Raw genomic sequence first — 17,780 nt, forward strand, 5'->3', positions numbered from 1 at the left:
CCGTATAGTTTGTCATTTTAGGAAACACCTAATGATAGGCAAAGGCATTAGCTTTAAAAGCCTTATTATATGCTACTAATTGCTGTTGAAGAAAAAATATTTTGCATATTTAATTATAAGTGCTACCGGCGAATATACTCAAATGAGCTTTGAATAAGATATTTTATCGCTGTAAAAAGCACCTTAAAACACTCTCCAGTTTTGTACCTATCTTCACACAAAAAATTGTGTCATAATATTGCTCGGTTGCAAAATGAATTAAGGACAAACAAACAAACAAACAAACAATAAAACTGTTTTTACTATTTATAATATTTGTGTAGTCTGTTTGTCTATAACTATGTTTTTTGTTTTTCTAAGCAATAAAAATACCATATTATAGATTGTTTCTAACAAGCCCAAAATATTTATTTTAAAAGCTTGATGCAAGATTCCATAGAGATATGTAAGGTCAAAGGCAAAAGTGAACATTAAATAGTGGGTTCAGCAAATCTATGGCTGCAAGTAACATAAATCTCCTCAAACATTTATCTAACATTATAATAGTCGCATATTCCCATAGAATTCTCATGAGCTTACCCTTTAGCTGAATTTCGGACAAGCTGTCAAGCTTAAAGTGTCTTTTTTATCGGCACTTCAAGAATATTAACGCACTTAAATTTTTCCTCTCATTTGTACATTATGTAAGATAATTTTCCTTACATCCGTATGATTTTTTTAACACTCGTTTTGTTTGATTGTGAAGAGTGGTAATAAGCCCTTTAAGGTTTGAAACGTTTTGTATTTTATGTTAAATCAATTTTAAACATTTCCGGATTTCAAATTATTTGCAAAAGACATTTAAATAAAAACCTGGTAAGCCTCTTCTTAAACTTTTCTCAGTTTGATTTTTCATTATTTTTAGTAACTTCCATAGGTATGAGGTATTTTTAGTCTTCATAATTTTTAAAATTTAATTAGGTACGAACACCCATACATAATATATAATATATTATTTATTCAAGCTAAAAATCTATTTATAAGCTTAAAAACGGGGCTAATTGGGGTTAAAGGAGAAAGAGGTTAAGCATACTATAACCAACCCTCACTTTATAGCCAAACATTGTTTTATAATTTCATAGCCTTTAAAAAAACCTCTCAATGCGATTAATTATATAAAATAATATTTCTTTTATTTTTTTTACGTTTGATACTCTGTTTGAGGGTATAAAAAAGTTGCTTTGTGTGAAAAGATGAAGAAAAAGGAAAACAAAAAACTTTATTTCTTTCTCGATACTTTCCAAAGGCATTATTCTTTCAGCGCTTACTTTTTTTCTCATTTTCGTTCCTTATTTTTTTTAAAGTAAAATATCAAATAAATTGCAAACTTTTTCATTATTCTTTTTTTTCAACTTTTAAAAGGATTTTTTCTTACTTTTTGTGATGAGGGTGAGAGGGAGAGAAAAAGGAATAGAGCAAGCTAGTCGGGAGACTATAGCGCAGCAAACTCAATCGAAAAAAAAACGAACGCGAAACAGAAAATCCTGAAGGAAACCTAATTCAAGTTGAACACTTTTTATTATGCACATTATTATTTTCTTATATTTTTATTTTAAGTTTTATTTTTTTTAAATTATTTTTCAAGTCAAAGTTTTTATTTTTCTGTTTTCAAAAACCGCACTATAGAACACCGAACTATAAATTCAATGCAGCAAATATAAGGAAGTAGGTTGAAGCAAAGTGTTGGTGAAGTGGGACAAGGAGGGAGTGTAAAATTGTGGTTATGATGCTGTTCAAACAACAACAACAAAAAAAAGCTACGAGTTTGACGGATGAATGGATGGATGAAGTATTTATGCCTTCTTAGCCAACATTTTTCATGTATATCATGGTTTATACATCGGCTTGATGGAATATCCTCCAGGTTTATTTCCTGTATATCTATATCTTATGTAGGTATATTTTTACACAAGGATTCTTTTTTTAGGAGTGAACATAGGAGAAGAAGAAAGCCCATCATATATTTAGATATATAGTACAGTATGGATAAAGGTATACACTGTTTTGTACCTTTATGTAATATAAAGGCTTAAATAGTTTACGTTTTCTTTTCAATTCACAATAAGTGAAACGTGAAAAATATGTATAATACCTATGAGCTTGTGTTAGAGTCTAGATGATTATTATTCTAAAGGCACCTTATTGTTTCATAAAATTTGGCACGGCATTTTTTATAAGCAGAAATAGAATTTTTGATATTTTATATTGACATTGGGAATTGTAGAGTCCCATCAATTCACTTAGGATGCTTACTTAAGTCCTCTTTTTTTAAAATAGTTTAATAATTTTGTTTGTAAAACGAATAGAAAAATGTTGGAACAAGTGTTCTCATTGATGAAGCAATTAAAGACGCACAACAGAAATCATATTCTTTGACGGGCATTTGGAGCTCTAAATTTCCGCACCTTATAGACACAGAGAATGACAGTTGCATCAAAAAGTACCTTTTCCTTAAAAATGGTAAATGGAAATAACGTTTCGGACGTTTCAGAGCCATTTTTCTAAAATTGAAATGGAAGAAATGGATTTGGGTAACCTCTAGTTCAAACAGAATAGGGTGCTTGCCAAATTTCCCAAATTGTTTTCTACATCAGACGTCTTCGCGATGTCAATTTTCAATGTCAAAGTTGCAATTTAATTCCTCTTGATTTTTTACTGTAGAACAATAAAGAACCAATAATCCGAGCAATTTGAGTGCCACAGCCTAAATCGTCAATAAGCTCTTGGGAAATTAAAGTGGAAGTATGCTTTACTATGAAGCCAGCTGAGGAAGTTACTTGCATGACGTTATGTGGAACATTTGCTTCTTTAAACTCAAAAATCCATAAAAAAGAACTATATTTATTGTACTCCATCTTCAAATAGAAACCTTTATCTGACACACCTTTTTGATTATGTCAACTGAAAAAAACGTCCAAAGTCTTAAACTAATATTTTGCTTGAGGCCCAACAAAAATAAATATGAATTAGATGTCGCGACAGACCGTTTAGAATTGAGCCTAGTGACCTACAACTCTCAGCCATTCCTGTGTGCGAGTCATGCCAATGATAGAGGGGACCTACAGTTTTTATGCCGAATCCAAACGGCTTATCTGAGAAATCACTTTTCATGGCAAGAATTACTCTTTGAAGATTTATTAATTCCTATCAAGAGGCAGTACCCAAGAAAATACTTTGGGCATGGATTATACCCAAGAACTCTGGCATAGCAGTCCACATAGTAACCATCACTCCACGGGCATTAGAAGGCTCAACCTTATCTAAGAAATACAGAATAATTGAAATTGTGAAAGTGAACAGAAATAAGAGCTAACAGATTATGTATCTTATCTGACTTAAAAAAGGTTTAAATAGATTTTAACTTCAATCAGTTTAAAGTTTATTTAATTTTCTTCCTAAAATAAACAGCAATTACATGCGACACAGTGAAGTGTCCTAAATAATATTTTAAATCCTAAATAATATTTTTACCCAGATACAAAAATAAACACAAAAAAAGGAAACATTCAAAAGGGTCCTTAACATTTTGTTTTATATTTATTTATAAACTCTTGCTTCAAGCAGCTTAAAGTTTTGAAGTCCACCTTTACTTCCTCTGTATGTGTGAAAGAAAGAGAAAGAAAAAGGGAGGAAAAAGGAAAGAAAAACAAAACTTAAAGTAAGATGGGTTCTACTTCTATACTTGTTCTGATTTCATGAATTCTTAGAGATTTTATTTTTATCCTGATGGCAGGCGACAGAAAAGTCATAATATTTCCGGATTTTAAACGAGCGTTAGCGAGACTTGTCTCAAGAAATAAGAAGAAATACAGAATTACTAAGAACAAGTAGGTACCTATGTATTAAGAACATCTTGTAACTGTAACTATATTTGTACATAATTTCATCCATATATCTCCTTTTTTTCCTAATGGTGTTTTTGTTTTTGTTGTTGTTTATTCGCCCTGAAATGGTTGCAAATTGTCTATCTGTTTGTTTGTCTGCCTGCCTAGTTGTCTATCTGTCTGTCTGTCCTGTCTGTCTGTTCCAGTGAGTGGTGTCTTAAGTGGACAAAGTTTTAATGAACTTATTTGCAAAAGATTTCATCTTACAATTGTGTTGTTTTTTGTATTTTTCTTTTCTTTTCTGTTTTTGTAATTTGCTTGAATTTTGTTGAGATAAAAGTTTCAGATAATAATTACAGACAGATTGTATCTTCTAAAGATAGAAGTAATAATGATGATGATGATAAAATGAACACATCATAAGTTAGAATCAAGTTCTCTTGAAAAGTTTTTGATTTTGAACTTGTGAATAACTTATATCAATATAAAGCCAAAATCACACGTCATTCTTTAGCGCATACTTCTCGTGCTTCAAAAGGATAGTTCGGAGTTAAAAAATATCCTTTTTGTAATTCTAAGTCGACTTTCGTACTTGAAATATCTTAATTTAAAACCAAAATCATGGCTAACATTTCTGAAAAATGAAACTCACAAGCAACTCTTGAAGTGATGATTTTCATGTTAATTATTCATGTTCAACCATTGATTAAAAATGTTTTAATTAAAAGTTGGGAATTCATCATCAAGTCATTCTTTCTCACATGAACATCACAATTGTATGTTTAAAAGTCCTTGAGTGAGGCTTGATTAAAAACTCGCATGACTCAAAACCGTGAACTTTAGATCACACTGACCTTTGGAATTCATCACAAAACGAGGCGAAACAATTCTTCTTGTAAAACATAGAAAAAACTAATTATCATTTATATGCTGCCTAAATTTCGTTATCATATCACATGGGCGCACAATATGAATATATTTGTAGGTATTAAAACTTCTCTTGAAAATTGACTCAAAATTGTACAAAATATTTTCATGAAACAAAAAATGTTTAAAGAAACTTTATCTCGCCTTGAACTACAAAGTTGTAAGAATTTGAATATGATTTGTCTAACATTCATTTTCATTCTTTGTACATTATGTTAAACGAACCTATTTTTGATTATTTTTCAAATGCAAGAACTATCAATATTCTTATCGTGTTTAGAAGATGTCTATGTCTAAGCATTATGGGTCATTTTGTATTGTTTTTAAAACATTTCTTGGGTTATCTTCTTTCGAGTGTAATCTTTATTCAAAACATTAGTTGACAATTTTACTAAAGTAAAATGAGTCCATGAGTATAATGTTCAATTTAAAACAAACATAAATGTGTTCCTTATGAACTATTGCTAAGTAAGGTTAGCTTGAAGCTGCTGCCCGTGATGAAATAAGATACACTTAGGCACTTAGGCCAGTTTTAGCTCATTTTGATATCAATCTTTTTCTGATCTAAATGAAACAAATTGGAGTTCTTTATGATAATGGGTGCATATAGATTTTGGCGACCCATGGCGGCCATTTTGTTTTAGTGACATTTGTCAAATCTTTTGTTTATTATTAAGTTACTTGTGCCAAATCATCAGTTAACACGATTGATCTGTTCAAAGTGGAATTGCGCTCATTTTATGGTACACGTGGTGGACTTTCACAGTCGACTCTTCAACGTTTGGTACCAAAATTTGAAACGACCGGTTCAGTAAACGATAAGCCAACACCCGTTTGTTCAAGGGAAGCAAGATCTGTCGAGAACATTGCCACGGTCGGCGAAAGTATACAGCAGGCAGTCTATTTCTCGAAGTGCACAAGAACTCGGCCTTTCGCAGACTTCAACTTAGCGAATTTTGCGTCGGGACTTGGGTCTACAACAGTACAAGGTTCGACTGACCCAATGCATCCTCAAAAAGTTACCGTTTGGTGTGGATTTTGGGCTGGCGCGGTCTAGTAATTGGTCCGTACTTTTTTGAAAACGAGGTTAGTAAGGCGGTCTTCATCAACATCGAGCGCAACAAAACGATGATAACTGATTTCTTATGGCCCAAATTCAATCATATACCTAGACGACATGTGGTTCCAGCAGGCCGGCGGCGGCGCTACGTGCCACATAGCAAACGAAACAACATCTACGTACTCTTTTTGAAAAACACTGTAGAAGATATCTCCTAGGTAGCTTTTACAGAATAGGTGAAGAACTATTTCTTCCATTTTTTGGTCCAAGCAGTTTCTGCAAAAGACATTTGAGAATACATAAAAGTGAGTTCTAAACCTTCAACTTAACAAAGGGATACCTCGTAAATCAAGCTTTTAAGAAATCTTAATCTAAAAGGTCACCAATTTCTACCTTTTATTTAGTAAGAAAGTTTTAACTTGCTATTCACAAAAATCGATGAAAAATTTAAATTTTGGTAAGTCATTTATAAGAGTTTCTTAAAAAGTTAAATACAGGGTTTTTCAAAATTGGCGCTATAAAAGATGAGCGACAGGGACAGCAAACGACGACTTTTTTCTTGCCGTTCTTTTGACATTTCTTTTCAGGAAGGTTTGACATACCGGGATGAAAATATATACGAGCCAACACCAAGTTAAAACTATTAAAATTTACTACCGAAATTCGGAGTCAGTGGAAATGTTAAGAAAGATACGTCCAATGTATGGAAATCATAATCGGCCTAGCAGATCATCAATTGAGTGTCTAGCTGAAAATTTTCAATCCACAGGAACAGTATAAAATGTTCCTGTGCCAGTGCGACAAAAAAGTGCCGGTAGTGCCGAGAATATTGCTACCGCTAAGGCTTCAGTTACAGAAAGCCCAAATGTGTCTCTCACACGTCGTTCTTAACCTTTGCGTTTCTATGCGACGTTGTTGTGACGAATTTTGCGAAAAGATCTTGGCCTACATTCTTGCAAGATCAAATTGAAGCAATAACTGAAGCCGTTTAAGCACCAGAAGCGTCGTATGTTCGCGAATTGGGCTGAGCAACAACTTGAAAATGATTCGGATTTTCATAGAAAAATCATCTTCAGCAATGAGTCCAATTTCTGGCTGAATGGTTTCGTCAAAAAAAAAATATGCGGTATTGGTCAATCAGCAATCAACACGTACTCCTTGAGTCATCATTGCATTCCAAAAAGAATTACGCGTTGGTGTAGTTTATGGGCCTGTGTGACGGTGGCGTCATTAGGCCATACTTCTTCTGTGATGAACAAGACCGGAAAGTTACTGTGAATGGGGATCGCTACCGTTCAATGATAATCCAACATTTTTGGTCCCAATTGGATAATATGGATGGTTACTGGTCACACAGCGAATGTCACAATAAATTTATTGGAAACCAAGTTTGTAGAACGTGTTGTCTGACCAAATAGTGTTGTCTCACCAAATAGTCCAGTAACTTGGCCGCCTTTTTCCTGTGTGACAACGTTAAGTCTATGGTCTATGCCAGCAAGCCAACGACGACTAATGAAGTTCGTACGAATAAAGAACGTGAAAATGCAGCAGTATCAGTTGATTTATGCTTGAAAACCGTCGTAATTGAGTTCAGCGTCTGAACTTCTGCAAGCCTATCCGTGGTGGCCATGCAAAAGAAATCGAGTTCCATACATAATGGCATCAAACGTACTTTCATAGGAATAAAGAATTTCAATGACATCCGTTTTTGTTTAAGTATGTCGTTTTTTAATTGTATATACTGAAAAGAATATATCGAAACTTGGCGAATTAAACTTTGATTTTTTAAAATTCAGAATATTGTTCTGAAATGTTGGCAATGTAGAGAAGACGACGCACAACGCGACGCAGACGTGCCTTTATCATGATGAATTTTGCTATCGCTCCGCGTCAGTTCTTTTTGGGATCAAATCACATTGTCGTCAATTGTTTCTTTGAGTTCTTGAGCTTGTGTTTTGTGTGGCTACTCCGTTGTTACCGTAAAATATATTGTATAACCTAAAGACAGTTTTTGAGTTCATAAACGATATTTTCCAAACATAAAACACGTTTAAATACTAAAATATACGCTAACGCATGATAATTTGACAACCAAGCGATTTGAAATAAGTTAGAATTGAACAGTAGTATTTTGGTTAAGTTGAACACTAATTTATTCGTGCAATCTGAATAAATTTAAATATTCCAAGTAACTTATGTTGAAATTAGCTATGTATCAATCATATATATGTTTTGTACCAACTTATCATTTCTTTGTTCAAACAATTTCTTTGGATAATTTGTCTAAATTACTACAAACAAAAATCAAGTTAAACATTTTTCTTACAAGAAATTGTTTTTCTAAAGAGACAAGTTTTTGCTACGTTTCATATTTTATATTGAATGAAAAAACACTCCACCCCCGTTTTTAACATTAATTTTACATTTTTTAAATATATTTCACAAACTTGTTATTCGTTACTTAAACAAAACTTACTTTCAAATCGTTTTTCTTTTTTTTTGTTGAAAACCATATTAAAAGAAATGGTTTAGAGTTTTTTTTGTCAGATATTTATTGAGATTAGTAGAATCTATCAACTTAGGAACACTTTTCGAAAAAAATATAAAATATTATAAATATTGTAACTGAATATTAAAGAAATTAGTTAAACATTTTTAAAACTATCACGGGTTTTATTGAAAAAGCTAATGTCTATAGTTTTATAAACGTGTTTTTCCCGAATTTTAAAAAGTAATATCCCAGAAACCTGACCTGATAAATTTATCGACGAACGTTATTTAAGTCTAAAAAATTGTTTAACAGACAAATTTGTGTGCTTTATGATCAACAATAAAGTAAAGAACGAGAATCCAAATCTTATTTTGCTTCTTTCAACTACTGATAAAGTAGATGTTTTGGTTTTTTAAACCTTATTTTTTGTTTTAGTAAACTTTGGATTTACTCAATATTATATTTTTGACGACTCAAGCTGACTTTTCAAACACCAAGAATGACAGGAGTTAATTTGTCATTTGTGAATTTTCACGTGTGTTGTTTTAACTCGACAGATATTTTTTAAAAATTAGTTTCACTTTAACAGCCAATCCACATAAAATTTCAAACTTTAAACTCGGGTTAAACGAAATTATTCAACGTTTTATCCTTATGAACCAAGAACTAAAAATAACAATCGTTAATGAATTTAAAACATTCGTCAAATAATCAGGATTCTTCATTCTAAGAATGTTTTTGAATAAGTTTTTCTTTTGAAGCAAAAGTATATTTTTTGCAGTTTATGAGATTCATGAAACTAAAAGATTTTCAGAATTTTATTCAAGCGTCTATCAATTTTCTCAATGTTCGTTCATTTCTTTTCCATGAACGACATCCATTACTTTTCATTTACACTTTTATAATTTATTCAAGCAAAGCCTCATTAACCTGGCCTAACATTTTCAAAATTATTCATAAGAAAAGTTGGAAACTTGCCTTTTTTTGTTTAAGGTCAGTAAGCCTACAGGTGCTAAAGAATATGGAACATGACACTTGACCATCCTATGGAAGTAAGAAATTTCTGCTCAAGAGAAAATAACCTTCATGTTGGTGATGGGTCGAATTTCATTTTCGTCATCCTGCTTCACGTCGCTGTGAAACCTAGTTCAATAATTTAAGTGCCAACAGTAAAAAATACCTTTTTTCCGTCTGTCAAAAGTCCGTAAATTAAATAATGTAACTTACAATTCATTTCACTCGCTTCTTTCTTTTTTCAAGAGAAGAAAAAAGTTCAGCTTTCCATTTCTATCTCTAGCCCCGATTTGACCCATGTCACCTCTGCCTATCTTCGTTCTATCTGTTCTTTATATAGAACCAAAATAAGAGCAAACAATCACCAAATGGAAACTCAGCCATTTGAAATGTTTGTTTTGCTTTTTTTCCACCCTTAGACTCGACTTGTACAAATACCTAACCTAGTCGGGGAAGAACAGAATTATCTGTCGCCTATTAATCTATATTTGACTTTCGCTTCGGTTTGGTTCGGTTGGGTTATTGTGTGCACAACAACGGTGTCTTCTGCAATTTGAAAACTTTTTGTATTCTGTCTCATTGTTAACCACATGTTTTTGTTTTGAAAAATAAAAAATAAGAAAACCCCAAAAAACCCAAGTGAAAAAGAAAAAACAAATGACATTTAAACGTTTTTAAAACAAACCCAAATCTGCTGATGGGTTCCAGCAGCGCCACCGACCTATGTGAATTTTTGTTTTGAATAATTAAAAAGTTTCGCAACAGCACAAGAGGTACACAAATTCTCACCACCTCAAGTTGTCTTCTGAAATTTGTTGTCGCTTCGTTTTCTGTCCGTGACCGTTTCGTGTTTTTGAATTAAAAACCGTGGAGATAAAATTAGAAAAAAAAACCTTTAAAAGAACCCCAAACAAAACTTTTTCGATAGTCGTGTGCGGTAACATGTGTTTCGGGACATTTGGCAGTCAAATCGGACTTTTCTCATTTGGTATTCTTTGTGTGTTGGCATTTTGCGGTCAGAGAAGCATCGCAAACGCTACCCCCACCACCGATGTCGCCTGGAATTCGACAATAGAAGAAGCCACCGCTCAGTTTGTTCGGCAATTGCTGGCCAGTGTGGATGATAGCAAACCCCCATGTGAAGACTTCCATGGCTTCATTTGCAACAAACAACGAAATTCGACCCGATTCGTTCAGCGCCCCAGCGAGGAGGAGATTTTTGAAAAGTTTATTCAAAATGTCGACAACGAGGACCAACTCATGGATTCTGAATTGATGGTGAAAAAATTTTACGAATCGTGCCGAAATGGCCGCACTCTGGAACATTTGAAGAAATCCCATTTGTACCACCACACCCATGGTTGGCCGTTGATAGAGGGGACTGGGGTCAGTAGGAATCGAGTGCCATTGTCGTGGATGAACATTGTGGTGGCGTTTCACGACATCGGCGTGGACTATTTCTTCAGCCATCGCGTGGAGATAAAAAGCAACCGCAGGACGGTGGAACTCAAGGCTAATTCCGACGTGAGGTACTCTCTGCGAAAGAACACCCATTTGGCGGAGCAACTGCTGCAGAATTTCGGAATGAGTCCCGGCGAAGCACGGCTGAAAGCTTTGGACTTCGCTGGACTCGAAGGATACCGTCGAGAGGTCGTGGGTGAGGCTGGGAACGGTGTGTCCACCTCCATGACCTATAGCGAATTCAAGGCGAGGTTTGACAACACGGACTGGGATGTTTACTTCCGTCGAGTGTTGGGCAAACCCCTGAAGGACAGCGATGGAGTGCGGCTCGAGGACGAGCAAAAACTGGAGCAAGTATTCGGTATGCTGTCAAAAACGCCCAACTCCCGCATTCTTAACTATGTTTGGATACATTATTTGCTGGACAAGAGCACAGCAAGTTGCTTGGACCTGGTTCGGGAGTACTTCCAACCCCTCTACCGTTACATTGTGCAATTCACCACAATCGACAGACGTCGAATGGCAAACATGTTTTCCGAAATTGGCAGTGTCTATCAGTCTCTGCTTCCCGACTCAATTTGGATCGATGAGATTGCCAACCAGAAGTCAAAATTATACTTGGGCAAAATGATTCATACGACTTTGAATGGCGACGAAGAGCTCGATGCGGATTATAGGGGTTTGAATCTGACAAAGGAGAATTTCTATCGCAACATTGAGAAGGTTCAAAAATTCACAGATTCCATAAAGGATGCTGGGGTTGGGAGTGCTCTGCGGATGGCATCATCAGACGGGGGAGTGTCAACTTCTTCTTCAGCGGCATCTCTGAGCGATTTGTATGAATTTTTTATGGGACCCATGTACAATGAATTGCTGCCACAGCCATTGTACTTTGGATCGATTGGGGAGGCTTTTGCCGAGAAGATGATCGATGGGGGTGGCAGTTTAACACCCGGCAGTTGGCGCAGCAGTGATTCGGATGAAAGATTTGAGGAATTCGAGCGATGCCTGAGGGAGCAGAATGCTAATTTTGGATTAACTACAGCCATTGGGAATAATCTGGTGCGAAGGATATTGGCAGAACGACAGACTTACGAAGCTCTTAGGAATTGGATAGCTGGCAATACGGATACTGTAAATCGGATTCGTGGTCTTCTCGAATCACTCGGCGATGGAAGTTTGAATTTGGAAAAGTTGTATTTCTATATTTCCGTTAATACACACTGTCCCGAGGGCAATGAGTTTGTTAATACATATTTAAAGAACTCGAGGGATTTCGCTGAGACATTTGGATGTCCGAGTAGAAGTCATCTCAAGCCACTTAAGGTTTGTAGTGTATTGTAATGTGATTTGATTTCATGTGATGGAATGGGAAGCTATGTGAAGGGTGGCAAGGTGGAAATAAAACAAAAAGAAATTGATTTGTTTGTTTTTGTGTGTTTTTTTTTAAATAAGGTAAGAATATTTGCTTTGGGTTTTTATTATTGAAATATTCACTAGGGAGGCATTTAATATTGGTAAGTAATAAAGCATCATCCAAGGAATATGCTTTGAGTCAGGGATAAGATGGATAAAGATTAAGAACACAAAAAGACAATGAGATGGATTTGATTGAAAATAAGATTAATGGGAGATGGGAGGTTGGATTTAATCCATGAATTTAGGAAATATTGTAAGTGAAAAGATGTTTTAGGGTGTGTTCCCACTAAGAGGTTTCATTTTGAATAGTTCACTTTCTCGGCAACTGTCTTTTTTGAAGATATTAACTTCTGACACATGACATCTAAGAACTACTTCATTGGTTAAAATGAGGTGATACTTATCCTAAATATCTTTACGCATTGTAAAAATTCACTGCAAAAATGGTGAACACTTTTAATTCACATTTCATAAAACTAAAACACTTTTAAGTCGTTGTCGTGAAGAATCTTGTAAGTCGGCTTCAGTGAAACTGATGGTGGGCGAATTTGAACTGTTTAAAATAGTAAGAGATGCGCAGAATAAAATCGTGTTCGTCGCTCAAGAACACTTGGAAATATTGTTGTATAGCCCGTAGTTTTGAATGAAAGCCAATTTTTTTTGATAAGAGTATTTGGCAAAGAGACTTTAAGTCTTAGAGCTTTTAAGGTTCTATTACATAAGCACGTCGATCGTTTACAACGTATTCTGTTTGGAGTTTCACTAAAAAAATTATCCTCAGTACTGAAGCCCAATTTCTCTAAGGAGGTTACATTGATAAGCAGAATTGTAGCATTTGAGCATATTTATCTTCAATATGTTTAGATCAGCGATCAGTGATTGTCATTTACTTTAAGGGTTAATGATCTATTTAGCTACTGGGCTAAAATTAATGATTTTAATGACTGGATACAAAAATATTAAAAAAGCAACACATTTTTCAACAAGATTCACTATGGTAAGGAAGATTTTATGACCGTGTTATTTCTAGAAGAGGTTTTCACACCGAAATCTCACTATTCAAGTCCCTAAAGCATATTTTTGAAAGCCCCGTGAAATTAAGGTTTATGCCGATACCCCACAGTGTACTCAAACCTTTTAACATTGAATTCTTGAAAATATTAGCACATATTCCTTTTCTGATACCAAAAAAGGTTGTTGAAAAACCCTGTATAGTTAGCAGAAATTACTTCTTTTGCGCTCATAAGGGTTTAAGCTATTTTTAATTTATTTTATTAAACACTGAAATACTTGAAATACACTATTTTTTAAGAAAGTGGAACCGAAAATATATTTTTTTAACAACTGACAGGGAAATTTCAAATAGATCACTGGAGGTAATAACAGACTATGGACTAATTTTCACCCAACACTATAAGCTTTTTCTTTGATATTCTTCTTGAAAGGGCTTAGTTTTCGACGAGTGTACCCAAAACAGTCATAACATTTTCCACAGTTAATTTATGTTTAAACTGAAATTTTTATAATAGAATTTTATGATAATGTGAAAGTTGAGCTATTTTTACTTCATTTTAACCATCAGTTCATAGTTTCTTTTATATTGATATGATTTTTAACACAATCGTTGGAAAATTAAACATTTAATAAATTTTGAAATACACTGTTTTACATGCACGCAATCTAAATAATGTTTTCACGTATTAATAAAAAAAAGTTCGATCTCAAACTCAGTCTTTCAAACCACTTATTAAGGTATATGTCGTCACTCTTTGGAAAGTAATCACATAAAACACGCAATTTAAAAAGAAAAGTAAGTTTTTCGAAAATAACTTCATCAAAGCTTAAATCTCTGTGATTTTAATAAACCAATGCAGAACGGATCCTTAAGATAATAAAATATTTGATGAAACGTTTTTTTTTATTCCAGACATATTTCTTAATAACTAATTAACTTCTGTCGATATTTATTAAATTTCAAAGTAGGAAAACTGCATATTCAAATGCCAACTGTTAATAAACCCAACTTAAATTTTAACTTTTAAAGCTTAAAGAACTACTCTTTGTTGTATGTAATATTTATAGAAGACTTACTACTTTCTTCTTGCGGAAAAATCATCCGTTTGCAAAATAATCTACCGAGTAACTAAACTAAATAACTTAAAATAAAATAATCATATCCTGATGATGTAAAAAACACCACGTTGTCATATAAAGCCAATTTAATTTACCTATACCTTATTCTTATACCTCTACCCACCTACTTACCTACCTACCTATAATCAACCTTATATTCACTAATTAATTCAAAAAATGAAGAACTACAAACTTACATACGTTAGGTACACAGGATACCAGAGGGTACTATCATCTATGAGTGCCTTATTAGTTTGTCATATAACTAAATAACACAAAACTTAAACCTTATACATGTGTATTTAGCCATGTTTTGAATACATATATATAAAACAGTAGCATTAGGTACATATATAAATATGTAGTATCTAGGTAAGTTAGGTAAAACCAGAGGTAAAGTTTGGATAATGGATATGCTCTACGAAACGACCGACGAGACGCAACGGACGAAGGCGGACCTGAACGCTCGTTCGTCCACTTGTGTCTGCTTTTACGATTTCCGAAGGAAACTTTTTAATTAATTTATAATATGAAAACAAAAGTTTAAAAATCAATATAAATATCCTGTCTTTGGTGCGATCGAACGACCATCCGATGACATCCGATGGATGGACAGGACATAATACACATCACATAATAATATCACTATGACAGGCATCAGGCTGATGCGAGTTGTCGTCCCCGTCAGTCACTGTGTGTAAATAAAATAAACCTCGTACCTACATAAAATATAGAAACATCACTACTTATGCCACTATTCTATCCTTGCAGCCATACGATGAAAAGATGGAGGATGGTGTAAAGGAAAAACTAAAAAATCCTTGTGTTTGAAGAAAAGTAATTATACTATATCAAAGACATCGAACGGTATTATGAAAGTAATTGACATCTGAGCAGTACCAACATTCATAATATGGTATATGGACCTGAAGCTGAAGCTAAAGCACAGGAGGACCATCGAGGACAGTGATGTAGGAATTGATAGCAGTTCTACTTTAAGGGAAAATTTTGTAAAGAAGAAAAATAAAGTTTCTATACACGAAGTGCGTGTGTTTATGAAAGGATGTCTCTTCTTCATCATCGCATCCTTTGGGATGATGTTCAGATCCAGTGGTAATTGGAAGGAAATAAAATTGAAGATTACCAAGCAAATCGTATTAAGATATTATTTCCCTGTAAATGAAAGTCTTTACACACACACATCGTACCTATGTATAGTAACGTTCTTATGCTCCTCATATATATAGTATATATGCTGAAGACCTAGCTTTGTATACTTTCAAAATCATAAAGAAAAAGTAACTTTTCCCCAGTGAGCGAGTCGAGTCGAATCGAGCCAAAGCGAAAGCCAAAGCCAAGTCGATCCGATATGAAGTTGAAATACAAGTACAAGTTGTGTTGGTACCATAAGCATAAGCAGCTCTGGCTTCTTTTTCTAAACCTAGAAGTACTCGTAACTAGGAGAATGAGGATAGGAAGATATTGACTCGAAAATCACTTTCCCAAGAGATAGAATTTTCAATTATTTACAGATTTTTAGCCCTGTAAGCCATCTCTATGCTAGGAAGTATTTCCTTTTTTTTTTCGAAACTCTCTGATGGTGTTGAAGTTTTTCTCTGTTTTTTTTTTTTCTAAATATTTTTCCTCCTGAGGCTTTGGGTAAACGGAAATTTAATATCACAACGTCCGGTTGTTTTATAGGTATGTTTTACATATACACATACCATAAGGAAAAATGAACGAAAAATTGAGACAAAATAATTGGGAAAAATGTAGAAAAATAACCAAGATTATGAGGATAAGGAACATTTTGTTAGAAAAATTAAATTTAATAGTAAATTGCGTGTTTTGCCAACCTAGACATATATATAGATTTTGAATGTTTTATTATATTTTCATTTTCACAATATGACAGGATTGTCCGCTTTTAAAAGATAATTGAAGAAATATTAGATTTGTTTTTGTACAAAAATTAGAATGGATTTTAATACAAATTTAAAATATTTCCTATGTTATAATTGAAAACGTGGTAATTAGTAGCTATCTCTCTTATTACAATCTGTGACAAGAGCTATTAAAACGCATCTGTTTTTAAGGTTTGTATATAGTTATCGGTTAAAGTTTACCTAGATAGCATCAATAAAAAAAAATAATTTAGTAAAAATGATAAAACCATTAGTTTCATAATGGATGTCAATATTAAAATGCTAAGACTAAAAATTTGGAAACAAGTTGGTAGAGATTTGAAATAAGTTGGTATTTATTGAAGGTTTTATGGATCGTTATTACTATAAATCTGCTTTGGAAATTGTGTTCCCTCATTCGATGCTTTAAGCCCTAGTCCGAGTTGTAATTTGTTAGATAAATATCCAAACAAAACAAATTGGGTGGTGCAACAGTCCGTTGAAAACCAGGGCCTAATGACTTACAACTTTCAACCATTCCTGTGTGCGGGTACTGTCGTCAGGGATGGAGAGGACCTACAGTCTTAAGCTGAATCCGAACAAGAATTATTCTTGGAAAATTTGTCAATTCCTCGCTAGAGGCTGTACCTGTGAAACAAATTTTAGATGACACAGGGAGGGATCGAGCTCAAGGGCTCTGGAATTACAGTCCAATGCATTAACCATCATGCAACGGGTACTACCAGGATACAAAACAAAGGACTCAAATTATTAAAACTTAGCTTTAATATCAAGCTTCACACTACATTTTCAAACCACAACAAATCTCGGACTCCAATTTCATTAAGCTAGGAAGAGAGAATTTTCAATAGATGATCCGAAAAAGTGACATTTGTAGTGTTCCTATACTAAGAAAAAATCTTGAGGAAAAATGTCGGAATATTGCTTCAGCTGAAGTCGAAAATTTAGTTTCATCGATACTGATATGATTTAAGGCTTTTTAGATACCCGTAGCGGCCCAGCGAAATATTGAAGTTTACCTCTTGTATTAATTTTAATGAAAATGCACATTTCATACGTAGGTTGAAGGTCTTTTAAAAGGTGATGTTTTCTAGTTAATTTCAATAAAGAAGATAGTTTAAACGATACAATAATTATTTTGACCTTAGTTATGCTGAATAATTTGTTTTAATTGTAAAAACTACATCCTTTACCTACAAATTTAATATTTCTAAATCCAATTTTTTTTCTAATTTCTTAGCAGATACGATTATGGAAGTTTTTTTAAATTAGCTAAATTCACCGCAAAAGTGAAATATAAAAGTTGAAGAAATATCGAATATCAATGTCGATCAAACTTTTGTGTGGATAATCATTATTTTTTTGGATAACTTACCGACGAATGAACGCCGAATATTTTTCTTTCAACCCAATTAAGTAACACACGCTTACCTGAAAAGATAAAAATAAGAATATAATTTAGATAGTAATTCAAAAATTATTTTCAA

The 17,780-nt window shown here is 33.7% G+C and overlaps 2 protein-coding genes across 3 annotated transcripts in view; one reads left to right on the forward strand and one right to left on the reverse strand.

Annotated features, from left to right (window-relative positions):
* LOC129941305 (complexin) overlaps window positions 1-17,780 on the reverse strand; it is a 99,647-nt gene that overhangs the window by 65,534 nt on the left and 16,333 nt on the right. The window contains exon 1 of one of the 2 annotated variants that reach the window (XM_056049905.1): window positions 14,327-14,396. The exons of the other annotated variant lie outside the window; for it this stretch is intronic. Within the exon in view, the coding sequence (XP_055905880.1) occupies window positions 14,327-14,351 (25 nt within the window). The 5' untranslated portion in view covers window positions 14,352-14,396. Of the gene's footprint in view, window positions 1-14,326; window positions 14,397-17,780 lie in introns of those variants that run through there. 2 annotated transcript variants of the gene reach the window in all.
* Window positions 9,782-12,237, forward strand: LOC129941304 (neprilysin-4). Its single transcript, XM_056049904.1, has one exon. The coding sequence runs from the start codon at window positions 10,298-10,300 to the stop codon at window positions 12,158-12,160; it is 1,863 nt and encodes a 620-aa protein (XP_055905879.1). The 5' UTR covers window positions 9,782-10,297; the 3' UTR covers window positions 12,161-12,237.

This window comes from Eupeodes corollae, chromosome 1, assembly GCF_945859685.1.
Source record: "Eupeodes corollae chromosome 1, idEupCoro1.1, whole genome shotgun sequence".
Lineage (NCBI taxonomy): Eukaryota > Metazoa > Arthropoda > Insecta > Diptera > Syrphidae > Eupeodes > Eupeodes corollae.